This window comes from Erithacus rubecula (assembly GCF_903797595.1).
Source record: "Erithacus rubecula genome assembly, chromosome: 28".
NCBI lineage: Eukaryota > Metazoa > Chordata > Aves > Passeriformes > Muscicapidae > Erithacus > Erithacus rubecula.
This window is the reverse complement of record NC_136680.1, coordinates 3,900,802-3,915,965: the sequence shown is the minus strand read 5'-3', so window position 1 is coordinate 3,915,965 and position 15,164 is coordinate 3,900,802. Positions and strand designations below refer to the sequence as shown.

General features: G+C 59.6%; 1 protein-coding gene across 2 annotated transcripts in view; it reads left to right on the top strand.

Moving 5' to 3' along the window:
* Positions 1-14,195, top strand: part of CSNK1G2 (casein kinase 1 gamma 2) — a 40,112-nt gene extending 25,917 nt beyond the window's left edge. The window contains exons 3-13 of one of the 2 annotated variants that reach the window (XM_079328582.1): positions 6,964-7,004; positions 7,532-7,601; positions 7,977-8,125; positions 8,511-8,745; positions 8,950-9,035; positions 9,368-9,452; positions 9,526-9,674; positions 10,029-10,112; positions 11,515-11,619; positions 13,149-13,255; positions 13,702-14,195. In XM_079328582.1, coding sequence (XP_079184708.1) covers positions 6,964-7,004; positions 7,532-7,601; positions 7,977-8,125; positions 8,511-8,745; positions 8,950-9,035; positions 9,368-9,452; positions 9,526-9,674; positions 10,029-10,112; positions 11,515-11,619; positions 13,149-13,255; positions 13,702-13,756 — 1,166 coding nt within the window. In that variant the 3' untranslated portion in view covers positions 13,757-14,195. The remainder of the gene's footprint in view (positions 1-6,963; positions 7,005-7,531; positions 7,602-7,976; positions 8,126-8,510; positions 8,746-8,949; positions 9,036-9,367; positions 9,453-9,525; positions 9,675-10,028; positions 10,113-11,514; positions 11,620-13,148; positions 13,256-13,701) is intronic. The other variant, XM_079328583.1, reaches the window with a different exon arrangement.
* The last annotated feature ends 969 nt before the right edge of the window (positions 14,196-15,164 follow it).

Below are 15,164 nucleotides of genomic sequence, written 5' to 3'. Positions count from 1 at the left end.
GGCTTGCCCTGGCATCCTCCTCCTGCAGCTGGCACAGGCTGTGGCCATGGGCACTGGGGTGCTGACTGGCCACACACAGTTGAAGCATTGCCCCTTGCAGGTAGCCCTTGTTCTTGCACAGAGCTTCCCCTTCCTTCATCCTTTCACACTCTGCTGAATCCACCAGGGCCCGGCCCAGCCCAAAGAGTGTTTCCCATCTCCTCCCCATGCCTGTTGCTCTCTGGGAGAGTGCCTGTCTGTTCTAACTGGTGGTGGCCATGGAGAGCTGGGTGTCCCCCAAATCCACAAACACTGGGTGAGGGTTTGCTCACCAAATCTCACCCCATTTGTGCTCTGGGTGCTGCTCTCCTGCTGTGCCTCAGGACAGGGGATGGAGCATGAGGGCCTGAGGGATGTTCAGTCTGCTGGGACAAATAGCTAGGTAGGAGAAGCAATGTTTTATCCTGGGTAAATTCTTCAGCCTGTTGAAACGGGCTCAATGAGAGACTCCTGAAATTCTGTGCAGGGCAGAGAGAAGGAGGAATAAAACCCAAGAATCTTCCATGGTCACTTCCCATTTTGAACCTAGTCTATCAGGAAACTCCTCAAGCAAACTCCTGTTTGGAGGGTGGAGAGGTTGCTCATCTGCCAGGACTGGGAATGTCCCTGGAGACTTTCAGCAACCCTTTGCTTGGCATCAGGCAGCTGGGAGTGGTCTGGCAGGGCCAGGCACTTCTGTGCCAGGATGTCACCAAAAATGCATACTGGATGTGTGGGTGGAGTCCCTGTAGCACTGTCTTGGCTGTGAGTGCTTTGGGAAGGGGCTTGTGCTCTGGGAAGAAGGAAGAGAGGCAGTCCCCAGAGCCTGTGACAGCCACAGACCTTGTTGTTCCATGATATTTCAGGCAGCACCTTCTCAAACTGAGCTCTGAGCTAAACCTGTGCTGACCATGGGTCCAGGGAGGAGCTGCAGCAGCCCAGGCTGGGGTGGGGTCAGTCCCCACCTCCCTGTGAGGGGAGTGAATGCCAGCCCAGTGTGACAGACTGGCTGGTGCCAGGCTCACCCCTCCACCTCTGCACTGCCCAGCAGGATCACCACATCATTGCAGAGCTGGGGAAATGCTCTGCTTAAAATCCAGCCAAGCAGTTCCATGTTCAGCTGTCTCCCTGTGTCATGAAAAGCTCTGAGCCTTCCTCCAGACCCAGGAGGGAGAGGTACTGGGGGATTTTGCTGCACCAGCTGCTCCTTTCAGTTCCCCTGGTGGGTCTGGACACTCCTGCCAGTGCCTCCCTGTTTGGCCAGTGGACAAAGAACCCTGTGCTATGCAGGCTCCACCTGTGTCCTTGCACCTCCTTTTCCTTGCTTGCCACCGAGCATTCTGCAGTGGGTCCCTGTTTCTGGGTGAGCTGGATCCCAGGATCCTGCTCTAGGCAGGAGCTGGGGCTGTGTTGCTTTGCCATGCTCAGTGCTGAGGGTCAGTGTGCACCCCCTGCCTCAGCCTCCCCCTCATTTTCCAGGGGCAGCAGCAAGGGGACACGAGTCTCACATGGATCTGAGGAATGTCTGTCAAACTGGCAGTGGGTTTGCTGCAGGAGCTGGGAGCAGTTGTGCTCAGTGTGCTGGTGGCTGCAGGGACAAGCAATGAGCTGCAGGGCTCCACAGCAGTCGATTCTCACAGTGAGGGTTTGTCCTTGCCACCAGCAAGAGAAGCTTCCAGTCCCTTCACATGGCTTTTTTGCTCTGTCACACCCTGCAGTGCCTGGCCATAACATGAAAGAGGCCTGAGCACAAGATCTCATCACAGCAGTGGAAGCCACAGCTATGTGGCTTCTCTCCTAAAATCACATTTCTCTTCCTTAGGTGTGCCTTCGAACTGCATCAGGGCTCAGGAATGCTTTCAGGATTTAGGGATTCCTCCAGCTGCAGATGAATGGCAAGGGACCAGAGGGCTCCTGCTGTGAAGTGGTGGCATGAGCAGGGATGCTGCCCAGCTCTTGCTGGGCACTCAGCTTTCCCCTGGAAATAAAGAATCCAGTCATCAAGGCTTTAGAGGTCAAACTGCAGCTCAGTATATAAAAGCTCCCAGATCTTCTTTGGCCTTTTTTCTTTCATAACAAATGCCACAAGATCTTGAAAAAATGTACCTGGAGGTGACTCCTCCAGCTTCCAGTGGTGGGGTTAGAGGAGGGGGAACACTGTCTTCCTCTAAAAAGTACCACTTTGCCCTATTTCTCCACCACACCAGGAGGCACGTGGTCATCTGTCCTTAGGGTGCTTCAGCTCAGCTGCCCCAGGTAGAGACAAATATCCACCCATGTAGGAGGTGTCCAAAATAAAGTGATCTGTTTGAAGATGAAATATAAAAAAAACCAATTGGCATAAGGCACTTGTGGGAAGCCAGAAGGGGAATGACGTGGGCAGGAGTTGTGGCTGCCAGGGCTGTGCCTTTGGATCCCGCTTCTCCTTGTCCCTGCTGGCCTTGGCATCCTGGGCACTGCAGGGCTGTGGTGCCACTCCCAGTCTGGCAGTGCTGCCAGCCACTTCTGCACTGGACCAGTGTGACCAGAGAGCTGGGCTGGGAGCTGGGGTGGGGTGGCTGCCCCAGCCCTCTGGCACAGAGGGGCAGCTTTATGTTGTGCAGGTACTGGGTCCTGTTACCTTCTTATGTGCTGGAGCTTCACCCTGAGCTGGTGAGTTCCCATGTGGTCCTGCACCAGCCCAGCTCCTCCTGGAGCTTCCAACAGCATCCACTGGCTCCCCCTGGCCATGTGCTGCCCCCAGCCAGCCCCACTCCATGCCAGCGTGGGTCACTGCCCTCTGAAACACAAGGCAGCAGGACACTGGTGGCAGTGGGTGACTGGAGTGTGGCTGGTGGCTTGTGTGCCCTGGCACTGGGCACAGCCAAGCTGCAGCCCTGCCAGCTCCTGTGCCCTGGGAGCAGGGCCAGCACACTCCCAGAGAGGGTTTGTTGGAGCTACTCAGGAGTGCTTGGGATGGGCTGGGGTAGGGGGAGAGGAGCAAAACCCAGACATTAAGCAGAAAAGTCAAAACTGAGCCTAAAGCACCTTGGTGCTGTGCAGTTCTTTCCCTATTCAGGGCTGCCTCAGAGGCAGGAATTGCCCTTAGTCCTGGCACACTCCCTGAGGGCCCCTTCCTGAGCCTGGCTCAAGGCTGGTGCTCCTGCCAGGCTCTGGAGCATGGCCATGGAGCTGTCCCAGGGTGCAGGGAAGGATGGGGGACCTGGCAGCAGCTGCTCCTTCTGTTCTTCCATCAGTAAACTTCTGTAAATGTGCATTTTGCAGCTTCTCAGTGCCTCCTCCTCTGCCCCAGCCTGCTGCATGCATTGCTGCTGGCAGCTTAGGGCCATAGCAGCAGTTTTCCTTTAATATTAAAAGCTGGAAATTAATTATCTTTTAAAGTAAACTTGGGATTTTAGAGGGAAGAACACAAGGGGTGAGTCTGTGTGCACTGTGTGAGCCAGGAGCAGGTCACTACCAGGGTCATGTGCAGGTGCTGGGGACATTCCCAAACTCTCCTGAGCTGTGGCTCTTGGACCTGCCCTGCAGCTTCCCAGGAGCTCACAGGGAGTTACTTGGGGCCACAAAAGGTGCCTTCTGAAAATATGTCTGGGCTCAGTGCACTGCTCGTGGCACCCTTCTTGTGCTGGGCTCTGCAGAGAGCTCCCTGTGACCTGCAGTGTGCCCAGGGGCTCAGCCACCTCCCAGAGTCAGAGCCACAGACCCACCGTGTGCCAGAGATAGCACTTGGGTGGTTTTGGAGGCTTTGGGAGAGAGGAACCCACACAATTCCTGCTGCTCCTGCCCCTCTTGCTGAAGGCTCAGGCTTGCTTTTCCTTCTGGTTGGTCAGAGCCTCCTCTGAAGGAAGGTCAAGTTCTAAAATAATATTTTTCTTCTGATGCTGTTAAACCCCAGTGCTCCACAGAGCTTGGCCTGGTGCAGCCACTGGCACTGGAGCTGCAGGGCTGGCAGGGTTGGGCCTTGGTGCCCCATCCTCTGTTCCTCCACTGCATTCCTAGGTCTGGGAAGCCAAATTCCCATGCTGGTGCCCGGGCACAGCTGTGTGCTGCTGCTGCACAAAGGTTCCTGGTGTCAGCACAGTGCTCAGTGCTCAGCCTCAGTGCTCACTTTTCCCCTGGCTGGAGCATGGCCAGGGAAGGGGCTGGAGCCTCAGGAGTGGCTGGGGAAGGGGCTCAGCCTGGAGAAAAGGAGGCTCAGGGGGCCCTTGTGGCTCTGCACAACTCCCTGACAGGAGGAGACAGCCAGGGGGGTCGGGCTGTGCTCCAGGGAACAGGGACAGGAGGAGAGGGAACAGCCTCAGCCTGGGCCAGGGGAGGTTTACATTGGATGTTGGGAAAATTGCTTCACTGAAAAGGTTATGAAGCACTGGCACCGACTGCCCAGGGTAGGAGTTGAGTCCCCACCCCTGGAAGCTTTCAAAGACGTGTGAATGTGGCACTTGAGGACATGGGCTAATGTGCAGAGGGTGGTGCTGCTGGTTGATGACTGGAAGGGTGATCTGAAAGCTCTTTTCCCACCATAATGATTCTGTGATCCGTGGTTCTGGGCTGTTGGATGGGACCCAGCTGGGAGAGCCGGGCTCCTCCTGGGCTGCTGTGATGTGCAGGAGCAGGTGCTGGTGCTGCTGCCAAAGCCCTGGGGAGGGGACAGCAGAGAAAGCAGGTCTGGCTGTGTTAGTCCAGCTTTAACACAGCCAGCCCCAGGCCTGGCTCTGCTCCTGCCTTTGGCCCATCTGATCCCACTCTGCTTCCTGCAGCTGCTGGCAGCTGGATTTGGAGACACTCTGGCACCGAGCTGGGCAAAGGCCCCTGCAATGCAAATATTTGCTTTCTGCCGCCCATCTCACCGCTTTTCTCCTTTATTTCCTTTCAAAAGCACCTTTTGTGCTGCAAGTCCTGCCTGCTCTAGTCCTCCCAGGCACTCCCTGGCACATTCTGGGAGTCAAAGTTGCCCCCTTGTGAGCACTGAGGCAGAGCAGGTGGCTCCAGGAGCTGGAGCAGGGAGTTCCCTGGCATGGAAAGAATCCTCCCTCCTTGCTCTTTTGCTTTTTCTTCTCTATTGGTTTATTAATCTCATGACAGACCAGTTCTGCTATTTGCAACTTTTTTAATTCGAAAGGGGAAGCAGCTGGTGGTGATTTGACCAGTCCATACCCCATCTTCCCATCAGCTGTATCCAAGTCCCCCAAGAAAGGGCTGAACCAGGGGAGTACCAAATTATTTTTGGACTGGGAGAATTCTGCCAGCTCCAGAGCCTTTTTGCTGGTAGATTTCTGTGCCACTGAGTCACAGGGGTCCTGTATGGTGGGGACAGGACAGATGTCACTGCTGGGGATTCTCCTGCCTCCATCCTTCTCCCTTCCAGCCCTGCTGCCTCTGTCCTTGCTGCCTCCCTGCTGGGCTGAGTCCCTTTTGCAGTGTCCCTCTGGCAGTTTTCCTGTCATGTTCTATTTTCCCCCCTTCCGATCCTGCCTGACCTCAGGGAAAATCCAGCTGGGAGTTTTCTGATCGCATGTTGCTGCCCTGAAGGCAGCAGTAATTGTTTTGGACTGAAATGTAGGGCCCTGTGGAGCCATGCACAGGTCTGGGGGTGTCCCAGCTGCTCCCCAGGAATTGTCAGTGCGTGATGGGACAAACCCCCTGGATCTGGCACATGCTGTGTTCGCCAGACGTTCCTCCCTCCCTCCCAAATCCCCTCCTCCCTAATCGCTGTGAAGGGATTTGCTTTATGCAGAGGCAGCAGACAGAGTGGCTTGGCAGAGCTCCCCTGGGATGGGAGAGGGTCAGGGAGGCAGCAGGACTGAGCCCCTGCTTGGCTGCAGAGCCGTCCCTGGGAGGAGCCGCGCCGTTCATATCTCCCATTCATCCCCCTTCCCGGAATGCTGCGGCCGCGGCACTCAGCAGCTGGCTCTGATGTCACCCGGCCGGGATTTATTGCTGCTTCAGGTGGAGAGCAGCACTGGGAGCAGATGAAATCTTACGCCAGGAGGAGCCTGTTCCCTTAGCAAATTGCTTGGAGAAAATCCGAGGAGACAGATGCAGCTCCATGGGATACCCACACGCCAGGCGGTGGGATCGCTGGGACCGGGACTCTGCTGGCTCTGGAGGGACCCTGCTGCCCTTAACTCCTGCCTGCCCGGGCTCCTCTGGGCTCTTGGAACGCTCCAAGCTGTTCCTGCAAACCTGTAATCTTTGCTTTTGCAGGCCTGGGTTGTGCTGTTGTTTCCTGGGTATGTTCCCTTTTCCTCAGCCCCCTGATTTTGGGGGATGTGGAGGCACCCAGAGCTCAACCTTCCTGTGGTTATGGTGTTTGAAGTCCTGTGCAGGTGTGGAGCCCTATGACTGCCCCTTCTCTGCCCTGGGCTCTCCCTGCATCCCTCAGCTCCTCGTGCAGTCTGGCCCATGCTGTGGATCTGCTCTTGGCTTCCCCTGTGCCCATGAGTGACCCTGGCTGTGGGGGAGGGATTTCCACCTGCCTGTGGTGCCCTCAGAGCACTGCCAGCTGCCCCAGTGCTCCCGGGTGTCCTTCCCTTTCACCCTTTGCAGGCTCCCACTGGCCATAACTCAGTCCCCCAATTCTGGCCATCCTCTGGAGCCCCCTCCCTGTGGGGCTGGGAGAAGCACCAAGTCTCAGCCTTGTCCCAGCCTTGCCCAGTCCCATCCCTGCTGCTGCCCCCTCCCATCAGCCTTGGCTGCAGCCCCCAGGAGCCTCCCCATCCCGGAGGAATCCAGTACCCAACCTGGGGATAATTAGCAGGCATGTTGCAACTCCCCACAGAGGGTTCTGCTCCCTCTCGTGCCTTGAGGCCCCTTCAGGTGTTGTGGGAGCAGCAGAACCTGTTTAGGATGTTTTTAAGCCCAGGAGCCCTCGGGGCCAGCAGCGGGTGTGTGGTGGGGGTGATGCAGGGACTGCTTTTCATCACCTTTTTGTGTCTCTCCCTGCAGGGAAGAATCTCTACACAAACGAATACGTAGCTATCAAATTGGTGAGTAGCTGTCAAACCAGGGAGTTCCTCCATGGTTGGGGTGGGGGATGTTTTAGCCATTGGGAAGGAATCTCTCCCCTCCCCGGGTGCTGGGGTGGGTGGGGTGGGTTGGGATGTGATGGATGTGGTGGCTGGGTGGCTGCAGGGAGCTCCATTCCCGCTCGGAATCGAGAGCACTCTGGGAACACACATCACTGCAGGTGGGGTGATCCCTGGGCAGGGAGGGGGTGAGTCTTGCTTCTCCCAGCCCTCACCATGGCCTGAGCTGTGCACAGCCAGTGCCAGCACAGACACGGTGGCCCCACTGGTACCTGATTCCATTAATATTTCCCTTCCCTGGATGAAATTATCTGGCTCCCATATGGGCTGATTTTTCTCATCATCCCCTGAGGCTTCATCTCCATTTTATATCAGTTGCTCCCAACCCCAAATGCTCTCAGTCCAGCTGCTGCCAGCATGTGAAGGAGGTGTCTGACACCCAGACCCTCCAGCTTCCTATGTAACTGTTCTCCTTTCTCTCTGCCCAGGAACCCATAAAATCCCGGGCCCCCCAGCTGCACCTGGAGTATCGGTTCTACAAACAGCTCGGCAATGCAGGTACGGGGCTGGGCTGAGCTGCCTGCAGGGGCCCTGCTGGGAGAGAGGTTTTCCCTAAATGTGACTCTGCACCTTGACTCCCAGCTTGAGCTCCTGCCCATCTGCAGGGAGAGGCTGGTTTTACACAGACGCCTTGTCTCATCTTTGATCTTTTTTGATTTAGTTCTTTCCCCCCCACTGCCCCTGCAGCAGAGTCAGTTGCAGATGGAGCTGCCTCCCTCCCCCTGCTGCCAAGAGCAGAGCCAGGCTGGCTGTGCAGGGAGGGCAGTGCAGGACATCCCCCCCTCTGCAGCCCCTGTCCCTTCCAGCAGTGGCCTGGCTGTGACTGCATGGCCCTGCTGCAGCCCTGCACAGCCCCTGCTCCATCTCTTGCAGAAGGAATTCCTCAGGTTTACTACTTTGGCCCCTGTGGGAAGTACAATGCCATGGTGTTGGAGCTGCTCGGACCCAGCCTGGAAGATCTCTTTGATCTGTGTGATCGAACCTTCACGCTCAAAACCGTCCTGATGATCGCGATCCAACTGGTGAGTGCAGCCCTGCACAGCTGCCCTGGCTGCCCCAGAGCAGGGCATGTGGGCACCATGGGCAGGCAGCATGGGCATCCCACAGGGAATGGGGGGAAGATGCTGGCACATCCAGCCTGGCTCAGCCATACCTCACCCCCTCCCTGCTGAGGGAAGGCTCTCCACCCGTTCACAGCCCCTCTCTGAGCCCACACCAGTGTCTGACTGTGCCCAGAGCATCTCACTGTGTGCCCAAGGTGCCTGGAGCTGTCTCCCATGGTGGGAAGGAGCCAATGTGCCCATCCTTGGGGCTGGGGCTAGACTGAGGGGAGCAGAGCTCAGGGCAGGAGCGTGCAGGACACAGGGTGGGTGTCTGCCCTGGCACTGACATCTCCTCCTGCCCCAGATCACACGGATGGAGTACGTCCACACCAAAAGCCTGATCTACAGAGACGTCAAGCCAGAGAACTTCCTGGTGGGGCGGCCGGGCAGCAAGCGGCAGCACACCATCCACATCATCGATTTTGGCCTGGCCAAAGAGTACATTGACCCCGAGACCAAAAAACACATCCCCTACCGAGAGCACAAGAGCCTGACAGGGACAGCGCGTTACATGAGCATCAACACCCACCTGGGGAAAGGTGTGTGGGCACTGCAGCCAGCCCTGCCTCCTGCCTGAGGGGAGGCACTGCAGGGCAGGGGTGCCACAGGTGGGGCTGGGGACAGGCTGCCTCTCCTGCTCCTCAGGGTGCTGGTGGGACACATGGGGTGCTGCAGGATCTGGGGAGGGGGCAGGGTCAGTGGCTGTAGTGGGAACTGAGCCATGTTTCCTTTTCTCCATGCAGAACAAAGCCGCAGGGACGACCTGGAAGCATTAGGGCACATGTTTATGTACTTCCTCCGTGGGAGCCTTCCTTGGCAAGGCCTCAAGGTAACTGCCAGCTCCTGCTGCCCCTGAGCATGGCTTCCTTTGGGTCTGGCTTTGCCCTGGCATGGGGAGGGGGAAGGCTTGGCCCCTGGGGTGTTGGAAGGTTTGCACCCCACCACTCTGAGCTGCATGCCAGGTCCTTGCAGTGCTGAACAGCTGTAGGTTTCCCTGTGTCCTCCCAGCTGTTCTCTCAGTGGCTGTCCTGGAAATCCCAGGGTTTGTCCTCCAGACCTGCCCAGAGAGGGAGTTACCTGGGAAAAGGGGTCCAAGAACTTATTCACAGTGTGACAGCACCCAGTGCCTTCCCCTGTGCTGACCCCCCTTGTCCCCACCAGGCTGACACACTAAAGGAGAGGTACCAGAAGATTGGTGACACCAAAAGAGCCACCCCAGTGGAGGTGCTCTGTGAGAACTTCCCAGGTGAGAGCCTTGCCCAGCCCAGCCCCCAGCCCCGAGCCCCCCGTGCTGTGCCCTGAGCCCCCTGTCCCCGCAGAGGAGATGGCCACCTACCTGCGCTACGTGAGGCGCCTGGATTTCTTCGAGAAGCCTGACTACGACTACCTGAGGAAGCTCTTCACAGACTTGTTCGAGAGGAACGGTTACGTGTTCGACTACGAATACGACTGGGCAGGGAAACCCCTGGTGAGTGCAGAGGGGCTGGGGGCACCCCAGGGAGCAGGGGCACTGGGGGCAGGATGTGGCTCTCAGCCAGGGCATCAGCTCCACCCTCCTCACCAGTTCCAGGGCTGTGACACGGGAATTGGAGGCTCCTGGAGCCACAGCCAAGCTGGCACCTCACTTCATGGCATGGGCACATTCCTTGGGCTGGCTGCAGCCAGATAACAAGCATGGCACTGCTGGGGTGGGGGTAGGGGCAGTGATCAGGCCCTGGTTCTCAGGGGTTTTGCACGTTTGGCCAGAGGTTGGGTCTGGCTGTGGGGTGTTGGGAGGGCTCTGTGTCAGTCAAAGGACTGACATTGTCCTTTGTGTCCCCAGCCCACTCCCATTGGCACGATGCACAGCGAGGTGCAGGTGCAGCCCCCGAACAGAGACAAAGCACAGCCACACACCAAACACCAGGTGAGCAACAGCACAGCCTGGCTGGGCATGGGGCCACAGGCATGGGCAAGCTTGGGTTGCAGCTCCAGGGACATGGAGCCCAGCAGGGATGGTGGCAGGGGCTGGAGCACCATTTTTCCTCAGTGCTGTCTGTGGGGAGAGTTCTCTCCCACAGCTCTGGGTCTGTGGCTCGCCAGGGCCCCAGGGCAATGTCCTTGTGACCTGGCAGAAGAGAGAGGAAGCACTGTGGGGGCTGCAGCTGACTGGGGGCTGCCAGGCCTGGACATCAGCTGATATGGGGCAGGGTCCAGCCTGCAGTATGGGGGGGCTTGGTGCAGGCTGAGCCACCCCTGCTAAGAACAGTGTCCCTGTAGGGTGACTCACTGCTCTGCTTGTGATGCCCTTCCATCGATGGGATGGTGACATAGGACAAGGGAGGGCAGGATTGGTGGGGCAGCTTGGCAGCATTTTGCCCCATGCTGGGGCTGCCTTTGCTCTGGGAGCGTGCAGGGCATAGGGAGCCAAGCCTGGGGCAAGGATTGGGCAGAGTTGTGGGGGAAAGGGGCCAGGCTGCTCAGAACTGCTCCAGTGCTGTGGCCTGTTCTGCCCTCGTGCAGGACACGTGTCTCTGGCACTGCTGCCACTGAGAGCAAATCTCGTGTGTTTCCCAGCTGTCCTGTACAAACCCTCATCTTCCCAAACCTCCTTGGGGGCAGAGCACCTGCAAAGGGCCTGTCCTCCCCAGGCTGCTCCTGCCCAGCACAGGGAGCCTGGCACAGCCCTGGCTCTCACTGGCAGCACTTCTTAGGGAGAGGGAAACATCTTCAAATCACCTCTGGCTCATTTCTGGGAACTCGTTCCCAGTAAGGTTCTGCTCTCTGTCCCCAGCAGGGGAAATACCATGTTGGACATCCCACAGAGCTCCCAGAGCATGGGAGCAGGGTCCAGCCTGGGGACACAGGATGTCCCCAGCTGTGGGGCCGTGCTGTGCTCACCAGGGGAGGGCTTGGCTGTGGGGCAGCCGAGCCCTGGAGGAGCACCCAGCTGGTACCACAGGGTGCAGCATCATCCTGGGGATACAGCAGCACCTGGGCCTGGCTGCAGCCCTGCTGGAGCTGGCCCTGCTCCATGGGTGGCCCTGCTGGAGCTGCCCGTGGGGGTGTGTGTGGAGGTGGCAGGGGACACAGAGCCCTGCTGTCAGCACAGGGGTCGCTCTGGGAGCCGCCGGGACGGTGCTGCACGGGTCCCTCTGCAATCACCAACTTGAGCTGCTCCGCTCATGGTTTTGCTTTTGCATGTCTTATTTTCTCGACTCCCTTTGCCACTTCTCCTGCCCCTTCCCTCCACTTCTCCCTTCTTTTCCCCATTCTCCCTCTTTTCTTTTGTTTTTTTTCATTCTGTTCCTCCTGCCTGTCGCGAGCAGCCGCCCGAGGGGACGGAGTTGTGGGATCCTCAGGCCGGTGGGCAGCCTGCCGAGGAGCCTTTGGGAGCTCACCTGGCAGCCGGCAGGCTCGGGGGGTCCGTCCAGGTACATGAAACCAGGGGCAGGGGCGGGCACGGGAGGGGGCGGAGCCACCCGGGATCAGCCCCGCTCCCCCGCCCCGCGGCCGCACAGCCCGGGCCCTGCCCCGGCTGCAGCACGGGCTGCCTGTCCCTGACGCTCACGGCTCGCAGATGAGGCTGGTGCTGCTTCCCAGGGGCTGCTGGGCTCCCTTGGTGCTGCCAGGGGGAGTTAGAGGGCAGTTGGAGATGGTGGATGGATGATGGATGGATGATGGATGGATGGATGGATGGATGGATGGATGGATGGATGGATGGATGGATGGATGGATGATGGATGCCAAGCTGCAGCACAGCAGCTGTGTGGGCATCGCTCTGTCCCCAGTGCCGCTCGTCTGAGCAGGGGTTTCCCTGTGCCTCCTTGACTGGAGCCCTGGCTCCCAGCCCTGCTTCTCCTCCCTTCCCGGGCACTCCTTGGCCGTGTCTCCCTGCCTCGTTCTGTGCTGGCGCCGTCAGCCCCGCGCTCCTGCCCTGCCCTGCCCTGCCCTGCCCTGCCCTGGGGGTTCCTCCCCATGGATGGTGGGACTCCATCCTGCGCTGCTTCCTCCGTCTCTGCTTCCGTCCCCGCCGCTCTTGCTCGTTTCTGCTGCTCCTCGGTGACGCTGCTGTTGCTCGGCCCCAGGCTCGGGCACAGCTCCTGCTGGTGCCATCATGGGGATGGGCACTCCGAGGGCCAAGCTCTGCCTCGCTGCCCCTCAGCCCCTTCCTCGTCCCCAGTGCTGCTCTGCAGACCCTCCTGCCGCGCTCTGCCTGCACCCAGCACTGCGGGTGCTGTGCAGGGGTCTCTGTGCTGGTGCCAGCAGCTGGAGCCTGACTGGCCCTGCTGGCTGGGCACTGCTGTCGGGTGGCAGCTCCTCAGAGGGGCTGGGAAAGGCCAAGGCTCCTCGCTGGGGCTGAGCAGCTTGGAGAGTGTTTGGCCTGTGCATCCCCAGGGAGCTCCTGGCTTTGCCTGTGGGCAGCAGGCACAGGATGGCGGTTCAGACAACTCCCAGTCACCTTGGTGGCTTGGTGCCCTCCTGGCCCTGGCACTGTGGCTGACCCTGCTGCTCTGGTGAGGGGCAGCAGCTCAGGGATGCCTGAGCCTGCAGGGTGGGCACTGGGCTGAGTCTTGGTGCTGGGAAGCAGAAGTTGTGTCCAGATGCTCAGCTGTGAGAAGGGCTCCGTGGAACTGTCAGCTTTCCCAGGCCCTGTCTCGCCCACGCAGGAGCTGGCTGCCAGCAAGCCCCTCTCTCTCCTGGTGCAAGGGCTCCCAGGAGCTGGGATCCTTCCAGGGGATTTTGCTAAGGGGCTCAGACCTCTCTGTTCAGTGGAGCTCTTGGGGAGAGCTCAGCACTGAGACTGAACACGCGGTCTGGGCGAGAGCTCTGTCCTGCCACCGAGGGCACTTCGGTGCTCCTGGGCAAAGCTGGGTGGTCTCCTGGGTGGCTCCTGTGCCCTGCAGGGAGGGGAAGGCTGCAGACCCCCGGGCTGCTCCCACTGACACTTTTCTCTCCCCAGGTGATGAGCTCCACCAACGGAGAGCTGAACACAGATGACCCGACGGCAGGACATTCGAACGCCCCCATCACAGCCCCCACCGAGGTGGAGGTGACAGACGATACAAAGTAAGGCTCCAGCCCTGCTGCCCCCTCGCAGTGCTGGGCTGCAGGAGGGCTCAGCTGCTGCTCAGGGATGTGCACTGTCCTCTGGGGAAAAACAGCCCAGCTGTCCCCTGGCACCCCTGAGGGGTGTCCCTGCAGGGCCACCACCACACCAGCCCTTCCCACCACACCCTGCCCAAGGCTCTTGCACAGAGGGGCCTGGATGCATCTGGGACTGCTCCTTGTCTGGAGTCCCTGCCTGGCCCTGGCTCTGGCCATGTGTGCCATGGTCGGTGTCACTCCCCTGCTCGGTACCATTTGCTGTGGCAGGTGTCACTTTTGGTGGCCGTTGTGGTGCTCCCAGTCCCGTCCCTGCCATGTACCAGGGGCACTTGGTGGAGCAGCTCTGCCCACATGGGGGGTTTCTGTCCTCCCTGGCCCCGGCACTGACGCGTCCCCTCTGTCCCCAGGTGCTGCTGTTTCTTCAAGAGAAGGAAGAGGAAAACCACCAAGCGTCGCAAGTGAGCTGCCGGGGCCGGGCGGAGCGGCGAGCGCTGCCTCCTCTCCCTCTGGCCGTGGCTGATGGTGACCCGGAGCCGCGGCCCCTCGGGCTGGGCGGGGCGGGGGCCGGGCCGGACGGGCTCCCCCAGGCGCAGTGGGGAGCGGGGCCTCCCCAAACTGCTTCTCCTTTCCTCCGCCACTCGTGGCCGTTTACTCGAACCAAGCCCAACTTCGCTGAAGTTCCTGCGTCCGTCAAACAGAAAAAAAAGAAAAAGAGAAAAACCCACGGCGTCACTTGCTTTGAGTTTATAACCAGTCTGAAATGGGGATCAACTACAGACTCTGACCCGTCGCTGTCAGAAGAAGACGAAGACAATTTCAAGAGCAGTGGGCTAAGGAGGAATATTTTTTTTTTCTGTTGCTTCTTTGTCTCTTAAGTTAATTTAAAGTGAGTCTCGGTGCAGAGTGCTGAGTCGTCAGTCTTTGACCGTCATCTTCAGTGTTACCGAATTCTGCTCTTCCTCCCGGCCCCGCCCCGCGTCCCCGCCGGGTCCCCCTCGCTCAGGCCTTTGGTGACAGAGTTGGGCTCCGGTCCGGCCCCGCTCGGGCGGGGAGAGCCGGGGGCGCGCGGGGCGGGGAGAGGAAACGCGTTTACAGTTCATTTACGATGCACTTTTGCGAGCAATACAGGCGCCGTCCGGTCCCGCCGAGAGCAGGTCCGAGACTCCCAGGGGTGGGGGACACAGGGACGGCCGAGACCAAAGGGACCCATGAATGGCGGTGGCAAAGCAGGGAGGGGAAGCAAAGCAGCCTCGTCTCTGGTGCTGCCGTGTCTTGGGGCTGGATGTTTCCGCGACAGCCGTAGGTGTGAGCAGGGCTTGGTTTTACAGCCGGAGCCCCCCGAGGCCCCGCGGCTGCTCCCGGGGGCTGCGGGCGGTGAAGGGCGCCGGGGTGGAGGGGTTCTGCCAGCGTGGAATCCCCCACCAGGCATCCCCCCACTGCGGGATCCTCCCGGGGCTGGGGAATGGAGGTTTTGGAACTGACACACAGACACCCCCGCACCCCCGTGTTCCTCGCCACCCCCAGGGCACTGCAGCTCCCCACGTGTCTGACCCCGTGCGCTGTCGTGTGTATTGATCGTGACACATTGGGGGGGGACACACACTTATCTTTACCAAAACCCTGTTGTTCTGCCCCAGAGAAGGGGCTGAGGCTGTGCTGGGGGGGCGGGGGAGGGATGGGACCATCTGTGGCTGCTTTGAAACATTTGTCCAAACTGACCATCTCGGGGTGGGGGGCTGGAGACCCCGGATTGTGGAGGGGCTGGGGGGGCATGGGGGGTCCCATGGGGCCGTGCCCCCCCCAGGGCCCCTCTTCATCCTAATTACGGGATTGACCCCGGCTTTGGCTTGTCCGGGCTGCAGCAGCCCCG